Genomic DNA, 16,015 nt, shown 5'->3' on the forward strand with positions numbered 1-16,015 from the left:
CACATCTATACATGTATACATATATGTATGTATGTACACAGGTGATGTGTGTGTGTGTGTGTGTGTGTGTGTGTGTGTGTGTGGGCCTTTGCCCCAGCCCTGGTTTTTGGCAGGGACATTGGGAATAGGGCTGTGATAACAGAGAAGTTAGGTTTTCTCCACCAGTTCACATCTGCCTACCCCCAGGATCAGACTCACAGTAGCCCCTGCAGTCCCCAGGGGTTAAGAGGTTAAAATGGGACCTTTAGACTCCAGTTTAGCACATGACTGTGGTGGATATGGAGGAGTTTGGGTGCTTAATATCCATTTACCTTGTTCTTTTTTTTTTTTGTGGTACGCGGGCCTCTCACTGTTGTGGCCTCTCCCGTTGCAGAGCACAGGCTCCGGACGCGCAGGCTCAGCGGCCATGGCTCACGGGCGCAGCCGCTCCGCGGCACGTGGGATCTTCCTGGACCGGGGCACGAACCCGTGTCCCCTGCATCGGCAGGTGGACTCTCAACCACTGCGCCACCAGGGAAGTCCTACCCTGTTCTTAATAATAGTCCCTGATTTTCTTTTTTTCTTTAAAGTTTTTACTGAATTTGTTACAATATTGCTCCTGTTTTATGTTTTGGTTTTTTGGCCGGGAGGCATGTGGGATCTTAGCTCTCCGACCAGGGATCGAACCCGCACGCTCTGCATTGGAAGGCAAAGTCTTAACCACTGGACAGCCAGGGAAGCCCCTAGTCCTTGATTTTCATTCACACATGTACTCCTTCTGCATGTGATGTCCCTGTGATTCTGGTGAAGCTGACCCATCTCCTAACTCCAGGGATAGCACGGGACCTAGTTTTTTTAATCTTATTTAATTATTTTAATTGGATCTTAGTTCCCCGACCAGGGATCGAACCTGAGCCCCCTGCATTGGAAGCGCAGAGTCTTAACCACTGGACCGCCAGGGAAATCCCCTTATTTTATCTTTTTAAAATTAATTTTTATTGGAGTATAGTTGATTTACAGTGTTGTGTTAGTTTCTGCTATACAGCAAAGTGACTCAGTTATACATATACATATATCAACTCTTTTTTAGATTCTTTTCCCATATAGGTAATTATGGGACCTAGTTTTAAACTAAGCTCTGTCTTCCCTTATCTCGGCCAGTGTGATTGTGTCAGGGATGGACACTTGACCTAATTCAGGCCGTTGAAAGTTAGGTCCAGGGTTTATGTTTGAACTGGTTGAAGAGAAGTTCTCTCTTCTCTTCAACTGTTCTTACGCATGGGAAGAATGCAGTCTCTGGGCACTAGCAGCTGTATTGTCACCATGAGGGGGAGGGTTAGCCTGAAAAGGAAAAGTTTGAGGTGAGAGTTGGAGAGAGAGAAACCACGTCCCTGTGACATCATTTGACTATCTTCACATCAGCACACCTGAAGCAGAAACTACTCCCTGAATTTCTCACTGACGTGAGTAAATAAATCCTTTTTGCTTAAGCCAGGTTGGATAGGATTTTTAAGAATAAAACACCAAAGAATCCTCAGGATAAGATCATGCACTCCACTGAGTTTTTTCCTAAGAACAAGCCATATCAAATAACCTGGCACCTAAGTAGCAGGAAACAAAGTAAGGGACAGCTTGGCAGGAGATAACACTTGGACAAAAAAATAACTCAAAGAATCGGTTCTTTTTAGTCACAGATGCCTCAGATGAAGGTCTTGGGGCTGCACTGATACAAAAGTGAGAATTTTTCTGTTTCCTAAAGAAAAGGATTCCTCCATAATGTAGAAAATATTCTTAGCTGTGGTTTGGGTGCTCGATTTTTTAAAAAAATTAATTAATTTATTTTTGGCTGCATTGGGTCCTCGTTGCTGTGCACGGGCTTTTCTCTAGTAGCAGTGAGCGGGGGCTACTCTTTGTTGTGGTGCCCGGGCTTCTCATGCGGTGGCTTCTCTTGTTGCAGAGCACGGGCTCTAGGAGCGCGGGCTTCAGTAGTTGTGGTTCATGGGCTTCAGTAGTTGTGGCTCGCAGGCTCTAGAGCACAGGATCAGTAGTTGTGGCGCACGGGCTTAGTTGCTCCGCGGCATATAGGATCTTCCCGGACCAGGGCTTGAACCCGTGTCCCCTGCATTGGCAGGTGGATTCTTAACCACTGTGCCACCAGGGAAGTCCCTTGATAATCTTCAGTAGCATTCATGGGGCCAGTGGTTTTTATGTTCTTACCAATAACAAAGTCCTTCTGATCTTGTTGATTTCTATGAAACACATCAATTTAACAATACAGAGATAGAAATAAATGCTACAGAAATTCAGAATAAATGCTGAAAAAAGCCAGGGCTGAGCCAACAGGGTCATCTTCCAGTGTTAAGGGTTCAGTCTTCTAAATTTCACTGAGGAGGTAAAAAAATAATACTAGTGCCCTTTTAGTTTTAAATCAGAATACAGAATTCCTGTATTTTGTCAGTAATCTAGGTTACCTGTTTATCTTACCTGTAAGAGAATGAGGTCCAGGAAATCCGTTTTGTTTATCCTGAGCATGCGTAGCCTAGGACCCAGTACTTAACAGGTGCTGAATAAATTGTGGTGAATAAATGGAGAAAACAATGGATCGATCGATTAATGAACTATAGCATCTCCACTTTGGCTGGCCCTAATAGCTCGCTGATTCTGGCCAACCTGGCCTGCTTTCCTCCCACCGGGTGTTTCCACGCAGACTCCCACTGATGTTTTGCCTGACGCAGGTTCTAGGACGCTGTGAGGTCCTACAAGTTCACCCTGCCCTTCCCAGGGCTCAGTGCCAGACACACCCACTTTATCATGGCCTTGTTTTATTGTATCTCTGTACAATGTGTTGGCCATAAAATTAATTTATGATACTGATTTGGGGACTGTAAAATTGCCTCCAAAGTGATACTGTGTCTCCCAATGTACTTTCCGGGAAATGCCCTGGTTATTGGATGCTTTGATCTTCCACTTTTTTTTTTTTTTTTTTTTTTTTTGCGGTATGGGGGCTTCTCACTGTTGTGGCCTCTCCCATTGCGGAGCACAGGCTCCGGACGCGCAGGCTCAGCGGCCATGGCTCACGGACCTAGCCGCTCTGCGGCATGTGGGATCTTCCCTGACCGGGACACGAACCTGTGTTCCCTGCATCGGCAGGCGGACTCTCAACCAGTGCGCCACCAGGGAAGCCCTGATCTTCCACTCTTGAAGCACAGAAATGAAGTCACATGGACAAGCAAAGGTTTGTTTCTGTTTTCCTGTTTGTCAGATTACAACTTCTATAATTGCCCACACAATCTGAAGTCTTACTAATTCTCCTTCTGCAAAATCTTTTGTATCTGTCCTGATTTCCTACTCCCCCCAGCCAGTGGTGTGCTGAAGCCAATTGGCGCTAGCTTGCAAAGATCCATTTGTTAAATTTTCAGAAAGCAGGGAAGTTGGTGGTTAAACTGTTGGCAGCTTGAAATTGGCAATACTTACACCATAGACATTGGCAGATGCTACAAATTCAGCTCCTTTCCACCTCCACCCCGAACTGAGAGCTGGTTGTGAAACACATACCAGCACACCACTATGTGCATGTCTTCCCCTCATTCAAGTCCTCATTACCTCTTGCCTGGACTATAACAGTATCCTACAAATCAACACCTCTACCCACACAGTCTTCCCATTTCCAGGTGATCATTGTTGAATACTTTTGACTACCAGGAACAGAAAACGCAATTATAGATTTCTTAAATGTAAGAAAAATGTATTATTTCATATAACAGAAAGTTCAAAGATGAGGCATTTTCAGGAAAACTCAGCAGCTCAAGAACTCCTCAAGTACCCAGATTCTTTCCATTTTTCCACTCTCAGCATCTGGGCATGGCCATTCATGGCTTCGAGATGACAGCTGTGGTTCGAGGTTCACATCCTCACACAGTGACACATGCAACTTTTCCTTATGTCTTCAAAGTACAGATACCATCTTCCCTGAAGTCCCCCCTGCAGGCTTCCTCTTGGGTCTCCTTGGCCAGAATTGCAACCCATACCTATTCTTCAGTCAGTCACTGCAGGGTAATGGAATTACCGTGATTGGTTCAGACTGCCGGTTCTCAACCTCTTAGAACCAACATCTCTTTTTGTGTAAATATTTTATGGCACTCCTCTTTCATGAAATGAAAATCAAAGATAATATAATGTATCCACACATGCACTTGAAAAACAAATCAATACAAGCTCTCATTGGAATATAAAGGTGAAATAAAGAAAGATAATTGGCAAAAATTATATGCATATGCATTTCAATATATATGGTAAATTATATTATGACTCCAAATTATTTCCTGCCTTCCCTATACCAGAATTAGATATCCCAGCCTGAGGGCATGGGACTTGCACTGCCTCACCCAACTGATGTCACGCTTGCTTTATGATTTGCTTTGGTCAGTGTAATGTGAATGGAAGTGTCACATCTGAGAAGAGCTTGAAAAGCCATTGCGTGGTTCTGCTATACCTTTTTCCTCTGCTATGACAGCAGCATGTCTCAGATAGGGCTGCTCCTTTATCCTGGCTCTCAAAATGAAAAAGACATGTGCAACAGGAACAGAGCTTCAACTGATGTATATATGAACAGCAACAGAAGATACATTTTTGTTGTTGTAAGCCATTGGGATTTTTGGAGTTGTTTGTTACTGCCTCACAACCTATCAAAAGCTGACTAATATAATATGGCACAACAATATTCTGCACAGAAAGAAGCAGTCCACAGCTTCAGACGAACACTGATACAATTGTGTTGTAACAACAGTTCAAAACCTAAAAGAGATACTGCTCTCCATGCCACAATTTTCTGCAATGGCAATCAACTCTTTGTAAAGCTCTGAGTTTGAAAAAAAGGCATCCCTGGGGGAATTCCCTGGCGGTCCAGTGGTTAGGACTCTGTGCTTTCACTGCCGAGGGCCTGGGTTCAGTCCCTGGTGGGGGAACTAAGATCCCACAAGGCCTGGCCAAAAAAAAAAAGGCTTCCTTCAATTTACATTTACATGGCGGTTGCATTCCAGGAAAATGCAAAATGTAGAATAAAATTGGCTGTTGCTGGAGTCACATGATTATAAAGAGATATTTCATCTACATGAATGTCTAGTGGTTTATTCACAAGTCATGGGTCCATTTATATAAAGTTCAAAAATGGACATACTGTGTACATGCTGTTTGCAGTTAGAATAAGTATATGACTGGAAGGAGACACTAGGCTGTGTTCAGTTTGTGAAGATTCATTGAGCTGTATACTTAATGATCTGTGTACTTTTCTATACGTAATTATACCACAATAGTCTTTTTTTTTAAAGATTTTTTAATGTGGACCATTTTTTAAAATTAATTAATTTATTTATATTTATTTTTGGCTGTGTTGGGTCTTCGTTTCTGTGCAAGGGCTTTCTCCAGCGGCGGCGAGCGGGGGCCACTCTTCATCGCGGTGTGCGGGCCTCTCACTATCGCGGCCTCTTCCGTTGTGGAGCACAGGCTCCAGACGCACAGGCTCAGTAGTTGTGGCTCACGAGCCTAGCTGCTCCGCGGCATGTGGGATCCTCCTGGACCAGGGCTCGAACCCGTGTCCCCTGCATTGGCAGGCAGATTCTTAACCACTGCGCCACGAGGGAAGCCCAAGGATCTTTAAAAAAGTCATGCAGGGCATGGGACAAATCTTTGATATATGGGATTGCCCTGTGCATTGCAGGATGTCAGACATTCCTGATCCTTGTCCATGAACTATCGACAGTGTCCCTTAATCTTTATGACAATCAAACTGAAACAAAACAACCTCACAAATTTCTATAATGCTGAACCCCTGGGTGCTTTAGGTTTATATAATCAAGCATTGCTCCTGGGGCTGTGCCCCTTGAGGTTCATCAACTGTTTATATCTAAATACAACTGGGCTTCCCTTGGCCATGAAGAAGGCAGGGTAGCAGAGGATGAGAAGTGTGTGGTGGTAGTGGTGGTGATGGTGGCGATGGTAGAATTGGTGGTGATGGTGATAGTGGTCGGGTAGATAACCCTCTGTGTCTGCCACAACATCCTTCTCATGCTATCAAATACATTCCAGATCACTTTGCCCCAACCTCAAATCTGCAGTGGCTCTCAACTGTCTATAGGATAAAGAACTCAACTTACCTTTCTAGGCTAATTTTGAGGTGTCCTCCATTTTCACTGAACCATTGCCCTTTCCCTCCACGGAACATGCTATGGTATCACAATGCACTGCTCCTCCTTCTGTTAAGAAAGCCCTGCTCCCATTCTCACTCCTCTGGGTCTTCATTCAAATGCTTCTTCCCAATGAAGCAACCACCTGTCCAGAGTTCACGGTTCCTTCATATACCTTCCCATGGTGCTTTGCTGATCTCCCTCTTTACCATTTACTTCATTCCACCTTTTGTGTAGTTAGTTGGTCTACTAACAGCTTCCACAGCCCTAGTCTTTTACAGCTTCCACAGCCCTAGTACAGTGATAGGAATTCACTAGCACTCAAAAAATGCCTGCTGAATTAAACTGAACAAAAGCACAGACTCTGTATTTCACAGAAATCAGCAACCCAATATCTAAACTCTTTTAACTGGTTGAGACTCACAGTTGCCATCTGGGTAATTAATAAATAGCTTTCCATCAATAGCCTCAATTGTGAATTCACTGTACTTCCCTTCATTGTCATAGGATTGCATCCTGTTCTGGTTCTGGGAGGGTAATGAAGCTATTTGGCTTCCCTGAACTATGGTCACTCCCACATGCCGATAATGCTTAGGCCCTTTCAATGCAGAAGAGAACCCACAGTAAGACAGTAGGGGGCCTGATAGCAGCCTGGCTGTAGTATGGCCAAGATGTAGCAGGTGAGGCCAGTGGGGTATTTCAGTGACAATTCAATAATTATTTATTGAGTGTCTACTATGTACTGGCTACTGTGGGTGCCACCAGTATCAATGAATACAGATCCTTCTCCATTCAGTCTAACTGAGAAGGTGACATGTCCAAGTACCCGTAGAGAGGGGCAGATAGGAGCTGACAGGACAGAGAGAATGGCATTGGTTGGGAAATGAGGTGGGCTAATCGGAGAAGGTGGTGATTGGTAAGGCCTTGTAGGCTAATATTTGACCAATTAGAAAAGAGATGGAGGGTCATTCAAACGGGGGGAAATACTCAAAGGCAGGAAAGAAGGAAGGAAAGGGCCAGAGAAACATGTTTTCCTGTTGCCCCTTGGAACCAGATACAGGCTCTGTTTATACAATCTTCTGATCTTCTCTCTGAGCTAGTGGTATGTGGTCTTAAAAGCTGGGAATCCTTAGTTCTTCATAGGATTAAAAAATCTTTGTATTGAGGTAAAACATACATATAGTGAAGTGTATATAAGTGTTAATCTTAAGTGTCTATCTTGATAATTTTTTACACACTCACATAGTTACCACTCTGATCAAGATATATAACATTTCCATCACCCCAGGTTCTGTTGACTTTTATCGTCAAAAATTATTTTTGCCTTTTCTAGAATGTCGTTTATATATATATATATATATATATATATTTTTTTTTTTTTTTTTTTTTTTTTTGCGGTACACAGGCCTCTCACTGTTGTGGCCCCTCCCGTTGTGGAGCACAGGCTCCGGATGCGCAGGCCCAGCGGCCATGGCTCATGGGCCCAGCCGCTCCGCGGCATGTGGGATCCTCCCGGACTGGGGCACGAACCCACGTCTCCTGCATCGGCAGACAGACTCCCAACCACTGCGCCACCAGGGAAGCCCTGTCGTTTAGATTTAATCATACAATATTAGATATCAGCACTTGGTTCCTTTTTATTGTTGAGTAACTCAGTGATTAACTGTGTGAATAAAACAGATTTGTCTATTCATTCTGTTGATGGACATTTGGGTTGTTTTTGCTCTTTGACCAATATGAATGGAACATTCTTGGACAGATTCTTTGGTGGACACATGCACTCGTCCCTCTGGAATGTATCACGAGGCCTGGGGTCACTGTGTCATAGGACAGCTCTGCTCAGCCTCAGTCTATTAGATGCATACTGTCAAGCTGGACTTGCAATTGGTGTCTGAAGTGGGAGGAGGGGGCAGTTTTGTGGTACTGAGCCCTTAACCTGTGGGCTCTGATGCTAACTCCAGGTAGATGGTGTCAGAACTGAATTGAATTGTGGGACACCCAGCTGGTGTCTGGAGAATCTGAGAATTGCTTGGTGTGGAAAATCCACCCATTTGGTGACCTGAGGTAGGGTATTCTGTGAGTAGAATGCTGGAGTAAAGGAGAAACAGAGGAGTTTTTCCTGCACGTATGGTTGAGTAGTGCAGGAAGAGTAGAGAGGGGAAACACAGGAGTGTTTTTTCCCATGCGAGGGAAATGACAGAAGGTGGCAAAAAGCATGAGAACTAAGGCACTTAATCTTTTCTTTCCACTCCAAAAAGAACGTGGTGCAGCTTACCAAAAAATACATCTAGAACATCAGTCCAGTTATGAGAAAACATAAGACAAACCCGCATTGAGATATATTCAGCAGATACTTGGCCATACTCTTTATAAGTGTCAAGGTCATAAAAGACAAGGAGAGACTGAGGAACTATTACAGATTGCAGGAGACTAAAGAGAAATAAGTGAATGTTATGTGCGGTCCTGGGTAGGATCTTGGAACAGAAAAAGGACGTTAGTGGAAAAACTGGTGACATTTGAATAAGATCTTTGGCTTAGTTAATAGTAGTATAATTTTAAAAAAAATTATTGAAGCATAGTTGATTTACAATGTTGTGTTAGTTTCTGCTGTACAGCAAAGTGATTCAGTTATATGTCTTTTTCATATTCTTTTCCATTATGTTTTATCACAGGATATTGAATATAGTTCCCTGTGCTATACAGTAGGAACTTGTTGTTCATCCATGCTACATATAGTAGTTTGCATCTGCTAATCCTAAACTCCCAATCCTTCCCTCCCTCAGCCCCCTCCCACTTGGCAACCACAAGTCTGTTCTCTATGTCTGTGAGTGTTTTGTTTCATAGAATGTTCATTTGTGTCATATATTAGATTCCACATATAAGCGATATCGTATGGTATTTGTCTTTCTTTTTCTGACTTACTTCGCCTTAGTATGATAATCTCAAGGTCCACCCATGTTGCTGCAAATGGCATTATTTCATTCTTTTTTATGGCTGAGTAATATTCCATTGTATATATGTACCACGCCTTTATCCATTCATCTGTCGATGGGCATTTAGGTTATTTCTGTGTCTTCTCTATTGTAAATAGTGCTGCTATGAACGTAGGGGCGCATGTATCTTTTCGAATTATAGTTTTGTCTGGGTACATGACCAGGAGTGGGATTAATAGTAGTGTAATGTTAATTTCTTGATTCTGATAATTGGACTATAATGAAGTAAGATGCTAACGTTAGGGGATGCTGAGTGAGGGATCTAGAGAGACTATTATTTTAAGGCACCTAATATTGCCTGAGAAGAGGAAGTGCTTGCCTGAGGATGAGAGAAGAGGGTGGGAGAGCGATCTGGGGGATTGGGAAGTGTTGGGAAGACAGGCTGGGTCTTCCTTCTAATCTAGCCTAGGTGCTCCCTGAGGCAGCCTCCATCTGTTTTCCCAGCACCTTGAGCAGCCTGGGGTACATACCAGGCACTCAGCTTATTGAATAGGAGGTGGAGTGTGTGTATGGGGACCTTCTGTCGTCCTGAGTCCCCTGGTGCACCCTAACAAAGACAGTGGAAAGTCCCAAGCCCTGAGCCCCATTCATCACATGGAGGCCGAATTATTAACGCTTGCCTTAGGGATGAAATAAGAAAATGAAGCCAGAAATCCAGGTTTAAAAAGAAAAGTTACAATTGTATTTTAGTTTCAGAGCAAGCCTTGTTTTGTGATTAGACTCATAATTGGTTCCTGAATGCTTAGATAGGAGGAAAAGGGCAGAAACCGGTAATTCAGTATAATTCTCCCAAGGGTGTCAGTATTCCCAGGTGGCAAGGAATAGAAATGGTGGGATAAGGGAGGGAGGAAGGAAGGTAAGGGTGGGCCTGAGGTGCTTCAATGTTCTCTGACACTCCAGGTTCTGGTGCTGACTCCACTGTGATGCCCACGGGATTCCCTGCAATCCACCATGGGGAGAGAGGTGGGGCCTAGGAAGGCAGCCTTCCTGGCCAGTGCTTGGCCTTCTGGGTCTGTCTTACGGGGTTTCTGCCATTCAGACCAAGAGATGTGCACACATTGAAGCAGCTCAGGAGCTGGGATGGGTTGAGGAAGGCCAGCCTTACCTTGTAAACCAATGTGGTGTGATAAGATTCTTGAAGGGATAACTCACAGCCCGCTTGTCTATCCGCATCGCCTTTCCCCACCTTGGCGAGGCCCCAATTAGCTCATTGTCTCAGAGTGGAAAACAAAAGTGCCCTTAAGTCTCCTGGATTTTTTTTTTTTTTTTTTTTTTTTGTGGTACGCAGGCCTCTCACTGTTGGGGCCTCTCCCGTTGTGGAGCACAGCCTCCAGACGCGCAGGCTCAGCGGCCATGGCTCACGGGCCCAGCCGCTCCGCGGCATGTGGGATCCTCCCGGACCGGGGCACGAACCCGTGTCCCTTGCATTGGCAGGCGGACTCTCAACCACTGCGCCACCAGGGAAGCCCAAGTCTCCTGGATTTTTGTCTTAAATTCTTAGGAAGAGCAAGACTCTCATGGGCACCCCACCACCTCAGAATAGAAAGGATTTCCTGCGGAGCAGGTGAGAAAGTCATGGGAATCTTCTGAGAGTAAGAGGGTCCTGGGAATGCCAAAGCCCTCTCACCACCAACTGTGTTACTGTTTGAAGGTAGTAGTGATTTGTTTCCTTTTCCTCAACCTCCCAACAATGGACCCCAACAGGGGCAATTATAAATATGCTTCAAGTAGTGGATGCTCATGAAACGCTGGATGCAGTGGATGTCCTGAACATTGGGGTTATAAGATCCCCCAAAGCACACCCTTGGCCCCAGATTCCGGCTCCACTACTCACTGGCTGTGTGTCTTCAGCAAATTCCTAGTCTCTCTGAACCCTAGTTTCCCCGTCTATAAAATGGGATGATAATCATACTGCCTTAATAAGAGTTTGAGAATTAAAGCTCCAAGCACAGTGCCTGGCCCACAGCTGATTTAAGATTTCTGATTTAAAATTTCTGAAGAAATTTAAAGATTTCTGAAAATCCTTTCTATTCTGAGGTGGTGGGTGCCCATGAGAGCCTTGCTCTTCCTAAGAATTTAAGAAGACAAAAATCCAGGAGACTTAAGGGCACTCTTGTTTTACACTCAGAAAATGAGTTAACTGGGGCCTCGCCAAGGTGGGGAAAGGAGAGGCAGATAGGCAAGCGGGCTGTGAGTTATCGCTTCAGAAATCTTAATCTTACCTCAGTAAAGGTTAGTGTCCCTTGCCCCGGTGGTCTCTTAATGTGTCCCTTCCTTATTTCTCCTCCCCAGGCCCACTTACCCTCCACAGCACAGGTTTCACTGTCAAGCCACTCCATGTCACATGGGCAGTGACTCCCTTGGCCTTGGTATCCCTGACTGTGGTCTACTGTGGCGGAGATCTCACCCACTGCATTTTAAGGCCCCGTGGACTGGGATCACACCTCATTCAAATTACCTGCCCTCACCCAGTGTCCGGCCCCTGACGCGCAGGCAGATATGGGACAAATCACTACACGATGTGTCATCTCCTCCCTCCTTAAAAGGAAACTCCACCCCTGAAACCACAAGCCTGTTTCTTGTGCTTTAGAATGCCCTGCAGCCCCAGGTTCTCCTCCTCCGCTAGGGCCTCTGGACGGGCCCGCCCCTTCCCTGTGGGTCCAGCGGGTGTGACCCAGCAGGGCTCTGCTGCTGCCCCTGCTGGCGCCAGCCCTCCCTCCACAATCCCACTCTCCCTGCTGATCACAGCACCGGAGGCTGCTCGGCCCAGCACTCCCTCTAATGGCTAACGCTTTTGTGGAAGGTTCTGAGCCCGGGTTAAAAGACAAAAAGCTAGGCTGTCCCCCACAGCTTCTCTAGTTCTGGTGTTGGTTCCTCCAGTTGTGATGTTCTTGCTGTTCTTTCCTTGGATCCCGCCTTTGTTTTTGTTCCAATGCCTCCTTTTTCAAGCTCCAAGAGAAAGCCTCTCGGGGAATTTGTGACCTCGCCCAATTTCCAACATTCCAGATTCAGTCATTTCCCCCTTTCTTCTCAGACTTTAAATCACTGTTCTCTCCTGGTGTTCACCACAACTATGAGGCCAGAGAAAACGGTGAGACCGTAAAAGCTTATCAAAAACAAATTCTGCTTTTAAAAAAGCATTTTCCGAAACAGCTTCCAGGAATGAAAAGTGGGGTTAAATTTTGCATGGATTGCAAGAGTAGGCGGCTAATAACCCGTAAAATCTTACACAGAAGCAGGGAAACTCAAAACTAAGAGATGGTCCCTGCAAGCCAGCCCATCCTGCGACCCCCTCCCCCGCTCTGCGGCAGGAACTCCGACTCCGGTGGCTGGAGCTCTGCTGCAGTGGCACTACCCACGCATACTCAACTAACAGACTCAGACCACGCCAGCCATGCCACGAGGTGTGTTTTATTTTCATTAATCATACAAATAATTTTCTATAATATCCCAGGGCAAACCGGAGAATTTGGCAGTCCGATTGGAGGGTCCCTTCAGAGACCCACAGGCCGGTGGCATCGGCACGGAGTGCCCGGGTTCACAGTGCAGCTTGTCGCTCGTGTCCATCTTGCAGGTGGCTCTTCCTCCACATCACGACTAGGGTCTCCAAGATGATGGAGGTGGAGAACACTCCAGGTTCTTAGGAAATTTCACTTCGCTTGCTTCTCCTGCTCAATGGCTGTGGAGGGCAGGAAGCGGGCACTGGGGGATGGGAACCTCTTGCAACCCGCCAACCGAGGCGCTTACAAACCTGGGCTGGGCGAGGCACCCACGAGGTCTGGGGATTAAGAAAGAGGCTTGGGGTTGGGGACAGGCGCCTTGTGCAACAGAAAGGGGGGCTGGGGCTGCCCGACGGGAGGAATCGGCCGGATGGGGTGCGGGGCTCGGTTCAGGCGAAGGGCGGGGTGGGGACTGGGCTGGGAGCTCGAGGACCCGGAGGCGGGGGCGGACTCACTCTCTTTGGTCGGCAGGGTGTTCTTCTCCTGCGTCTCCGTCTTCTTCAGCTTGGCCTTATCGAAGCTGGCGATTTCCCCCATGTCCGGCTTGTCTGCCATTTTCTTAAGACAAACCTAGCGGGCAAACCAAGGCGGTTGGCCCGGAGCCGGGGCCAGCGGCCCCCTCCGCGCTCCCCGCCGCCGCCCCTCGACGTGGCACTCCGGCCGGGGCGTTCCCGGCAGCCCGGAGGCCAAGGATCTGGGCGCGTCCCGCACCCCATCCACAGCCCTAGGGCGTGGCTGGCCGGCCCGGGCGTCCCGTCGGGGAAGGGCGGCTCCGACCCCACCCGGATGGGGCCTCCGCCCCAGCGCACCGCTCACCGAAAAGTTCCGCTCCAAGCCCGCGGTTCCGGTGCTCTGACTGGCGTCGCTGCAGCAAGAGACAAAAGAGCGGCGCTCGCCCCTAGCCTTATATATGCCGCGCCCCGCCCCGCCCCTCGCCCGCCGCAGCGGGGGCGGCACCGGCGGCTGGGGGGGGCGGGGCCAGGGCGGGCGGCTAGCTTTCCCGCCGTGCCCTCCTTCTGGCTACCCGCCGGGCTGGGCGCGGCACTTCCCGCGCGCGGGGCCCCTGCGCCCAGTGCCCACAGCTCTCCGGGTCCCCAGCGTGGAGGTTGCAGGCGCGGCCAGGGTGGGCGCCAGGCCCTCAGTTTTATAGGGTGCTGCACTCCCCTTTCCGGGAGTCTGCTCCTCACCCGCAGGAGGCGCGTGGGGGGCCAGCGGGGGAGGGGTGTATGGTTGGGTGTGGGTGTGGGTGTGTAGCGTGTCGTTGTGAGTATGGGTGTTCTGGCGTGCTCGCGCGCTTTGCAGCCGTCCCCGCTCGCAGGAGACACCCAACCCCTGAGCAGTCCGCGCGTCTTTGGCTTTTAGCACACCAGAAACCCCCCACCCCACCCCCTTTTCCTCTCCTCGGGGAGGTGAACCCCTGCGGGGTCTCACACTAAAAGAATTCGAGCCAAGGGTCCTAGAGATGAAAAGACGGGGTGGGGGTGAGGGTTGCAGATAGGTTTCCACTGCTCCTTGCTCAGGTTGGGGGCCGGTTGTCTCCCTTCCCTGAGCTGGGCAACTCCTGCAGGACCCGTGGCTGGTGCTCCCTTAGATGTTTGATGCAAGCATGGTTTGAAAGGCGGTGGTGAGAGCAGGCCGTCCCCAGGGCCTTGCGGTGTTCTTTCTCTCACAGGGCTCCTGGGGATGCTGTGTCCCCAGGTTCCATTTTCCTCCTTGAGTTAACCTTGAAGGTGTCCCTACAAAGGTTCTTGTTTCCCTTTTTAACCCATTATGGGAGTGGTATACTGCAACTATTCAAATCTTTCTTAGAAAAGTTGTATCTTCATCCTGTGCAACATCTTTAGTTCCACAAATGAACAACCCAGGAGGTGAAGCTGGTCATTGTTTTATTTGTCCTGAAGTTTCCAAATGTCAAGGCGTATTACCAAACACTTTTGAAGTGGCATTTGATGGAAACATCCTAAGTTCTGTTCCATCCCTTCCTGATTTTAACCGCTTTTTTTCACATTCCCTCAGTGCGTTTGGAACAGAAGGAAATAAATTTGGGCTCATGAATTTGATATACCAAACTCCTTGTGTGACCTTGGGCAAGTCTTTCCTTGTACCTCTTTATATGTAAAAGAGTTTTGGCATAAAACTTAAATGAGATGAAGAGGAGGCATCAAGTGGAAGCTTAACATGGCAGCCCCATGAGAATGGCACACACACTTCATTAGTGTATTAGCCAACTATTGCCACAGTATGCTGTGTAACAAACTATCACAAAACTCAGTAGCTTAAAGCAGTAATCACTTATTCTCACTCACTCGCCTGCAGGCAGGAGCTGCTGGGTTGAGCTAGCTGAGCTAGCTAGGCTCACTGGATCTAGGTCTGCTCCACAGCTGTCTCATGCTCTGGCCCAGGATCTAGCTGGAACTTGTTCTTCTCAAGGTGATAGGAAAACAGCAAGACGGCTGTTGCAAAAGAGAGTGCAGAAGTGTTGAAGTGTGTGTAAAAGCATGTCATGTCACCTCTTGTCTGTTAACATCCCATAGGCCAAACCCACCCTCAATGGAATGGAGAAGTATTATATTCCACCCATGGTGGGATAGGGAGGTGAATGAACATTTCTTAAATAAAAATCCAACTTCACAGTCAGGCAAACAACCGTAACAAACAACCTCCAAAGGAGGTTTATTCTCCATTCACGCAGCAACATTTTATGCTGTTTCTGTTCAGGCAGCTTTCCTCCATGTAGTGACTCATGTACCTTCTCTCTCATCTCTCTGCCCTCTAGGTCCTGGATTTTTACTCCATCTAGCCAGTGGATGGGAAAAGAGAAGACAGAGGACTGCACTAGAGTTTTTATGGACCAGGTTGGAAGTAGTCTCCATGAGTTCTGTCCTCATCTCTGTGGCCTGACTCAGTCACATGATCTCACCTAACTGCAAGGGAGGCTGGGAAATGTAGTCAAGCTGTGTGCCCAGGAGTAAGAGCAGGGGTGGAGGGTCTTGGAGCTGTCTCTACCATACACGATTGAAGGATCTGCCAGACTTGAGCATGAAAATATCCAGACATCCAGAGACGTCGACTCTTTGGAGCGTCTCAGTGGCACTGGATTCCTCTACAGATGCAATGCCAAGTGTTATTTAGGTATTACCTTCCTGGGTCCCACCTATGGCCTGTGAAGTTGTCCTAATTTGGACCCTTGGTGAAGTCCAATTCCAACTTCCTTTTATTTGGGAAACAAGGGAATATTGTCTTCTCGATACAGTTGTAGAGACACATGTTTCAAATATATCAAGCCTGCATGATTTCCAAACTAAGGAGCTCTAAGTAGACTTGCAGACATTCTTTATTCTCACTCAGTGCACTTCTGTGG

General features: G+C 47.3%; 1 protein-coding gene across 1 annotated transcript; it reads right to left on the reverse strand.

Annotated features, from left to right (window-relative positions):
- Positions 1–12,549: 12,549 nt before the first annotated feature.
- Positions 12,550–13,625, reverse strand: TMSB10 (thymosin beta 10). Its single transcript, XM_067704539.1, has 3 exons — positions 13,471–13,625; positions 13,110–13,224; positions 12,550–12,833 (listed from the first exon to the last, which is right to left on the reverse strand). Exons 2-3 carry the CDS (start codon positions 13,207–13,209, stop codon positions 12,805–12,807), a joined length of 129 nt encoding a protein of 42 aa, XP_067560640.1. The 5' UTR covers positions 13,210–13,224; positions 13,471–13,625; the 3' UTR covers positions 12,550–12,804.
- Positions 13,626–16,015: the final 2,390 nt, after the last annotated feature.

The sequence above is a fragment of the Pseudorca crassidens genome, chromosome 14 (assembly GCF_039906515.1).
Source record: "Pseudorca crassidens isolate mPseCra1 chromosome 14, mPseCra1.hap1, whole genome shotgun sequence".
NCBI lineage: Eukaryota > Metazoa > Chordata > Mammalia > Artiodactyla > Delphinidae > Pseudorca > Pseudorca crassidens.